Raw genomic sequence first — 7,803 nt, 5'->3', positions numbered from 1 at the left:
GCCCCCATGCCTGGGTTAAAATGACCTGTTTGTTATATAGACAGTGCGGACATTCCTTACTGCCGCACAAGCACTAGTTACTCCTGGTAGGGCCTGGTTTTGTGGAGTTTTGATGGAGATATTTTCCCAGCATTAGAAACGAGTGTGGAAGCTTTGCCCCCTCCCCATGCCTGGGACTCTTCACGTTGCCTGGTTTCACGTGTTCCCGAAAGGAGCAGGTGATCCCTGGCCGCTTGCCCGGCTGCTCTTGATGCTGGGGGCCGGGCTGGGACACAGACCCCTGACCGTGTCTGTCTGTCTGCCTTGGGAAGGGTCCTTACCTACTCTACTTTGTCTCCAGTCTTCTCTGATCTGTTTTGGATGCTTATATTTACCTTGAAATCATCTCTTTTGGATTGTAAAAAATATATTCTAGAGTCAAATGGCATAATCCCTTATGACTCTTTTAATCTATTTTCTCTTAATCTGTGGTCATTGATACTTGCTGGAATTTTTTTTACCAGGTGTTTCTGACAGGTGAGTTAAATCCCACCATGCCCACCCCTCCCCACCTTGGGGCACAGGTGCATGAATTTGATACGTTTCTCTGATTTTGTCATTTTTGCTTTTATCTTCCTTCGTTCTATTTTCTTACTTTCCTTATTCTAACGCTTTTTTTTCTAACAAGAGCTCATTAGAGATGCATTGATTTTAATTATTTCTTGCTAACCCATTTCAGTATTAAAGACTATGAGTTTTCCTCTGGGCTCATCAATTCTGATATGAGTGTCCTGGTTTTATTTTTCTAGATATTTCACAAATTTGTGAAAGTGGACCCTTTTATTTTGTAGATAAGAAACTTGAGGTATTTTCTCCACCAGAAGCTGCCCATGGGTCTGTAGCAGCTCTGGTTCTGACAGGCGGTGGCCTGGGCCTGCCCCTGACCCCAGACCCTTGTCCCTGAATCCCACACCCAGCAATGACTGCGCATCCAGACAGAACATGCTCCATGGGTTTATTAATAATCTCTGCCAGAGACTGCCCCCAGGGAACAGCCTCCCCATGGCCGTGGTGCAGGTGTGCAGCAGGAAGGGGATGAGGACACAGATGACCACGTCATCGTCTTCTGAGCTGTGGATATTATTTGAAAGGGCAGGAGGAAGTCCCACTGCTCTGGAGGTGTGGAAGGGTGGGAGTTTGGTCTTCCTGGAGGCGGAGGCGAGCTGTTGGGTTTACTGGTCACTTAAGTAGAGGGAGGAAGAGCAGGATGTTGCAGAGGAGCCCTGGAAGGATGTGGTGGGCTTGAGGACACCCCCTTAAGAATGTGGCACTGAAATCCCAGCACTTTGGGAGGCTGAGGGGGGCGGATCATGAGGTCAAGAGATTGAGACCATCCTGGCCAACATGGTGAAACCCCGTTTCTATTAAAAATACAAAAACTAGCTGGGCATGGTGGCACACGCCGTGTTCCCAGCAACTCGCGGGGCTGAGGCAGGAGAATCGCTTGAACCCAGGAGGTCGAGGTTGTAGTGAGCTGAGATTGTGCCACTGCACTCCAGCCTGGTGACAGAGCGAGACTCCATCTTAAAAAAAAAAAAAAAGAATGTGGGACCAAGACCTGCAGGTCCCCAGCCTCTCATGCCCTTCCATGTAACCATCCTCCCTCCTCCTCCTATAGCCCCCACCATTTCCAACCAACACCCCGAACCCCAAAAGAAAGCATAAGGTCCGACTGTAGGACACGAGCCCGTGACTAATACAATGGCTGCAAGACACAGGCTGGGCTCGTGGACAGGGACGTCAGCAGCCTGGCTTTCTGGAATCACAAGACCAGACCCCAGTTCATTCCTGTAGGGTCAGCCCTGAACTGGACACAGTGGGGTCTGTCCCAGGGGCCCAGAGAGGCAGCCGCAGACAGTGGGCAAGGCTGATACATTACCCAGGAGGCAGGACCAGGCATGGAGCTCACCTAGAAACGGCACGGCTCTGTGGGAGGAGATGGGACAGTGGAGGCGTCAATGAGAGAAGAGACAGCTGGGGACACAGCAGCCCCAGGGCTAGAGAGGGGGTGAAAGGATGGCAGGAGAGGGCGGGACCCCACCTCAGGGTGGCTCTGCACCCCAGGAGGCTGGAGGAGAACAGGGGAGGGGCCAAAAAGGAGTGACCTGAGTCCTACAGAGCCAGCAGGGGGCTCGGGCTGAGAAAGAGGCAGCTTCTCCTCCAGCTGAGGCTGGGCGTGTCCTGCGCGGAGCTCACCTTCCATCTCTTTCAAGTCCAGCAAGTACCATAGGTGCCTGGGCAGAGGCCTGAAAGCCCTGATGAATCCCTGCATGATCTCATCGTCCTCCACCAGGACTCTGGCTGTGGAAGAGGCTGGGTCAGTCCTGGGCCCCTGGGGCTTCCATGAGAGCTGGGGAGCTCCAGAGGCCTTGCCTGAGGAGGGAGGCAGAGAAGGAGGCCCCAGTGCTCCGAGGTCTGGAAGAGTTTGGTCTGGAGTAGGTCCCTAGGGTGGTCTCCAGGGCTCTGCCCACCTCGCCTCCAGGTTCCCTGTCCCCAGCTCCCACTCCTCGGCCCGGCCCCCTCTGCACAGCTCAGGATGGCGTCTACAGTGTCACAGGAGGAGAGCACAGTGCCTGCCTCCCCCAGCGCCCGGCTCTCACCAAGCACGGCTGAGGCTGATCAAGAAGACACCTGTGTGACACCAGAGGAAACGCTGCGATCAGAAACACGGGGAAGGGCTGTGCCTATGTGGCTATTTTGGTATTCCCGGCCTTCGTTTGGTTGAGAGCATCGTAGGTTTCAGGGTGTTTTGACTGGACGTCCAGTGAGTATTAATCTTTCCACCAAGCCCAGTCCCCTGACTGGCGACCGTCCCACTGGCCCCATATCAGCTCCTTGCTTTGTCAGAGCACTCCATGAACCACTGGAGAAAACTCAGCCTGGCCGGGTGTGGTGGCTCACGCCTATAATCCCAGCACTTTGGGAGGCCAAGGCAGGTGGATCACTTGATCCAGGAGTTGGAGACCAGCCTGGCCAACATGGTGAAACCCCGTCTCTACCAAAAAATACAAAAATTAGCCGGGCATGGTGGGGCGCACCTGTAATCCCAGCTACTCGGGAGGCTGAGGCATGAGAATCGCTTGAATCTGGGAGGTGGAGGTTGCAGTGAGCCGAGATCGGGCCACTACATTGCAGCCTGAGTGACAGAATGAGACCCTGTCTCAAAAAAACAAAGCAAGCAAACAAACAAACAAATAAAAAAGCCAAGAAAGAAAAAACCAGCCCAGAGGCACCGAGGTGGACAGGAAGCCAGTCGTCAGCTCCTCAGGGTTCCCAGCCATGGACGTAGCTGCTACCTCTCACCCACGTCGAGCTCATGTGCTGTGAGACCCACCCAGGTACTGGCACATCATGCTCTGGATGGGGGGGGTGGTGTCCTTTAGGCAGAGAAACAGGAAATTGTCGTAGTCCGTATCCAGCAGCATAGCCTCGTTCACCACCGTATCTGGGGAAAGAAGAGAAGAACCAAAAGGAAGATGAAGTCTCCGTCTCAGCAGAGTCCTGCGCAGGCGTGTGGACGTCCCACCACACTAAGTGGCTTCCTCGTCCACTGACACCATGGGACGTGGCCCCTGGTGTGGGCCATGGTCAGGGAAGCCAGGGAGAAAAGGAGAGAAGAAGCAATTTGGAGGGCCATGGAGCCCCGGCTGAGGGGGAGAGGCCAGGTGTGCAGTGGAGAGGCAGACACGGCAGGCAGGGAGGTTCTGATCTGGAGAGATTCCAAATGAGAAGTCATGGATGGGTGAGGACGGCAGGAGACGGCACAGGAACAGGGCACGGGCGAGGGAAGAGGGAGAAGAAATGGACCTTGGAGAGTGGCTCGATTCTGGGGAGGGCGAGCAGGGTCAGAAAGGCCTGAGGCAAGTCCCAAGCATGAGAAGCAAACTGTATTTGCTGGGAAAATGTGCCCCTGAGGGGATAAGAGACCCCAGACCCTCACCACCTCTGTCTTTTTTAAAAAAATAATAATTAACAAAATAGAACAAAATGTTGCAAATTGTTAGGAAGAATTCAGTAGAGCAAGGACATGCTGTAAGCCCCTCTCTCTTCCCCCAAAGAGGCCTGAGAGCTCAGCCTAAGGCCAGAGCTGCAGCTCCAGAGTGAGCAGGAGGCAGCCAGGCCCATGGGAACAGCAGCCCACCTGCCCACCTGTTCACCTAACCACCTGCTCACCTACCCACCTGCCCACCTACCCACCTGTTCACCTACACCTACCCACCTGCCCACCTGCCCACCTGCTCATCTACCCACCTGCCCACCTGCTCATCTACCCACTTGCCCACCTGCCCACCTGCCCACCTGCCTACCTGCCCAGCTATCCACCTGCCCACCTGCTCGCCTGCAGCCTCCCTGGCCTTTTGTGAGGCCAGAGTGAACAGTTCACACAAAGCGCCTGTCCCCTGTGCCTGGGCACAGTGCAGAACCACATCCAGTCGCTGTCATGCCAAGAATTAGTGCTTCCCCTGCCCTCCAGGTAAAATATGCCTCTGGGGTCAGCATCAGGTCGACTGGAGCAAACACTCTGACTCCCTGAAGCAGAGTTTGGACAGGCCAGACCCCACTCCCTCATCCCCTAGCAGAGCCGCCTCTGGGAGAGTGTGGCTAGCGTGCCAGCACTGAGCCAGCCCTTGGGGCCTGGGGACGCTCACAGTTGATCTTGAACTTCTTTGGATTCTCAGTCTTCTCTCCAAGGACCTTCTTCTCAACACAGCTGTTGTTCTCCCTGAAAGGTGGTGACAATAGAATGAGTGGCCACTTGAATTGGAGTTGTCCTCACTGTCACCCCTAAAATGAGGTCACCGCAGGAACTTCCCCGGGTCCCAGGAGCACTGCAGCCCGCAGCCGCCCAGACCTTCTCCTCAGTCTGACCTGGGGCTGCACTGTGTGGTTGGCTGTTGGCCCAGAGCCCGGGGCAGGGGATCCAAGGGGACAGGGAACGTCTGGAGCCCCAGTTTTCCACCCCACCCTCATGGAGGGGCCACAGTGAAGTCCCTGGCTGTCAGCAAATGCCTGGGGCTGAGTCCAGCTCCGCCCACCCCACCCAGTCCTGGACCCCTGCGGTGGGAGACTGAGCCCCCACCCAGCCCGTCTCAATGACGAGGAACCCACCATCTGTGCAGAATGATCTCCAGGTTGTCCTCAGGGGTGGGCCACAGTGAGGTGATGTGGACCCTCAGAGGGGCCTTCAGTGTCGCCATGAGGGAGACGTTGTTGGTCGCCATGGCCATGGAGTGCCAGGTCCCTGCCAACTGAGGGGGACTTGGGCTGCACAGTGGTCCCACCCCACCGTGGCTCTCGTTGCACCTGGTGCAGGCGGGGCTGAGTCTAACTGGGATGGGTACAGTGAGCATTGGATGGTTGTCTGCTGTCTACCGGACGCTGGGCTATGGAATTTCCTGTACTTAAAATGACCAGTGTGTGCTAACTCAGGAGTGTTCCAAAGTCCAAATAACGAGTCACCTAGGATGCTGGGAAACCAGAGAGGCCACCCTAAAGATGGAGAGCAGGGCTGAGGGCTTCCTGACGTCATGGCATCCATTCTGCGCTTCCTGTAGGTTTCTGAGATCCTGGGCTTCCCGCCTGCCCGCAGCTCCCACCCGCCCCAGGCCTCCCACGGTAAAGCACCCGCTCCCCCAGCCTCAAACCTTTGGGAGCTCCACGTCCTGCATGGTCTGGGGGATGTCGATGGCCCGGACGCCACAGACCAGGGCCGCGCCCAGGGTGAGCAGGAGGCACTGCATGGCTGCGGCTGTGGGTGGCTCTGAGCTCTGGAGCGAGACGGATGCCGAGGCACTGTGGGCTCAGGGGTCTTATGGAGGAGGAGGCAGGCAAGAGCCCCGCCCACAGCCTCGCCATGCGATTCCTCAAACCCGTGACTCATCCTCGGCCCGTGGGCAGCTTCCTCCACTGGGACAATGGGAGACTCTTCCCTGCGTCCACATGGGAACCTCCTCTGTGTCCGGGCCGGGCAGTTCCTGGCAGGGCCTCAGGTGGGAGGGGCCTGGGTCGGGTCCAGGCTGGCAGCCAGCGATGGGAGCACCTTCTGAGCTGGGGCTCCTGGACAATGTCGGGTCAGAGGCCGGCACTGAGGATAGCTGTGCCTGGGGCAGGGGTATGGCTTGTGGGGCAGGCAGAGGGCCTGAGAGCCCCATGGCCGCCCTAGGATGCCACAGACGTCATGCCAGTGGGTGACTGTCTGCATGGTCATAATCCTGACCTGTACCTTCCAATCAGCCATCCCCAGGTGTGCACACCTGTGTCCCTCGAACAGCCAGCCTCTGGACAGGTGCACACTGCCTGTTAGTGCTGTTTCTCTCTGACTCACAGGCAAGACGGGGTGGAAATGGGAGGCCGTGGACTTTCAGACTTTGTCCTACAGTCTATATTAGATGCACTTTTTCCCACAGGGAAGCATCACTTTATAACCTACAATCGAGCCTGTATCTCACTCCCTGGAGAGCACCTGAGTCCTGAGGCAAGACACGGCTGTCCACTCCCACTCTCCCATCCATCAGAGCAGGTCATTCCGGCCAGGGCAGCTAGTCATGAAATGGTAACTAAAGGCATGCAGATTGGGAAGGGGGAGGTATACCTGTCCCTATTCGCATATAATATCATTGCCCAGGTACAAAACTGCAAGAACTCTACAAAACCCCTCCTAAAACTGAGTGAGGTCAGCAAGGGCAATCGCGCAAAAATCCACCGTGTTCCCACACAGTGTCAAGGAGTAGACAGAACCCGAAACTGGAAGTTCAGGATTTGTAATCACACACACAGCATGTAGGCAAAAATCTCACCAACTATGGACAGGACTTAAACTCTGAACCCAAAGAAGGAAATCAAAGACCTAAGGAAGCGGACAGGCACGATGTGTTCATGGGCTGGAAGGTTCAACACAGCGAAGATGTTAGCTCTCCCCAACTCAACCTAGAGATTTAATGCAATTCCTATCAAATTCTCAGCAAGATATTTTGTAGATAGATACAGATGTGTGTGTGTGTATACACACACACACACACACACACATATTTTTTTTTTTTTTTTTTGGCAGAGTCTTGCTCTGTTGCCCAAGCTGGAGCACAGTGGCATGATCTTGACTCATTGCAATCTCTGCCTCCCAGGTTCAAGTGATTCTGATGCCTCAGCCTCCGGAGTAGCTGGGATTACAGGCGCCCACCACCACACCTGGCTAATTTTTGTATTTTTAGTAGAGAGGGAGTTTCACTATGTTGGCCAGGCTGGTCTCGAACTGCTGACCTCAAGTGATCTGCTCACCTCGGCCTCCCAAAGTGATGGAATTATAGGCGTGAGCCACCACACCCCGCCATGTGTAGATATATAGACAAACTTTTTTCTAAAATGTATATGTCAAGACAAAGGAGCTACAATTGCTAAAGCCATTTTGAAGAAGAATAAAGTATAAAGAGTTAGTCTACCCAAGTTTACAAGCACTATTATCAACAGTCACCAAGAGAGTGTGGTATTGGCAGAGAAATGGACACATAGACGAATGGGAAATAGAGAGTGCAAACATGGACTCACACACACACAACAACAGACCTTTAACAAAGCTGCAAGAACAGTGCGCGGGGGAAGTGTTGTCGGAAAAGAGGGTCCCGGTCCAGACCCCAAAAATGGGTTCTTAGATCTCACACAGGAAAGAATTCAAGGTGACTCACAGACCACAGTGAAAGCAAGTTTATGGGAAACGACTCCATGCCAGAGCCGGGCAACCTCAGCAAGCAGGAGGAGGAACGCCCGTCC

At 54.7% G+C, this 7,803-nt stretch overlaps 1 protein-coding gene across 3 annotated transcripts; it reads right to left on the bottom strand.

The window, feature by feature from the left end:
• Positions 1 to 800: 800 nt before the first annotated feature.
• PAEP (progestagen associated endometrial protein) lies at positions 801 to 5,825 on the bottom strand. 3 transcript variants are annotated; one of them, XM_032165611.2, is made up of 7 exons: positions 5,685 to 5,825; positions 5,149 to 5,288; positions 4,689 to 4,762; positions 3,374 to 3,484; positions 2,236 to 2,340; positions 1,919 to 1,965; positions 801 to 1,202 (listed from the first exon to the last, which is right to left on the bottom strand). In XM_032165611.2, the coding sequence occupies exons 1-6, from the start codon at positions 5,778 to 5,780 to the stop codon at positions 1,949 to 1,951; spliced, it is 543 nt and encodes a 180-aa protein (XP_032021502.1). In that variant the 5' UTR covers positions 5,781 to 5,825; the 3' UTR covers positions 801 to 1,202; positions 1,919 to 1,948. The 3 variants fall into 3 exon arrangements, with proteins under 3 accessions (XP_032021502.1, XP_032021501.1, XP_032021505.1); XM_032165610.2 differs by having other exon boundaries at positions 1,949 to 1,965; XM_032165614.2 differs by having other exon boundaries at positions 1,949 to 1,965; positions 5,149 to 5,222.
• Positions 5,826 to 7,803: the final 1,978 nt, after the last annotated feature.

This window comes from Hylobates moloch, unplaced genomic scaffold, assembly GCF_009828535.3.
Source record: "Hylobates moloch isolate HMO894 unplaced genomic scaffold, HMol_V3 SCAFFOLD_10, whole genome shotgun sequence".
NCBI lineage: Eukaryota > Metazoa > Chordata > Mammalia > Primates > Hylobatidae > Hylobates > Hylobates moloch.
Note: the sequence above shows the minus strand (reverse complement) of the source record. Positions and strands in the feature narration are given on the sequence as shown.

What these genes read in the sequence shown, in the direction of transcription:
- PAEP (XM_032165611.2), bottom strand. Translation starts at nt 5,780, where the DNA reads ATGCAGTGCCTCCTGCTCACCCTGGGCGCGGCCCTGGTCTGTGGCGTC. An exon ending in GAGATCATTCTGCACAGATG is followed by an intron (nt 4,763 to 5,148) that starts GTGGGTTCCTCG and finishes ACCACCTTTCAG; the next exon opens with GGAGAACAACAGCTGTGTTG. An exon ending in AAAGAAGTTCAAGATCAACT is followed by an intron (nt 3,485 to 4,688) that starts GTGAGCGTCCCC and finishes TTCTTTCCCCAG; the next exon opens with ATACGGTGGTGAACGAGGCT.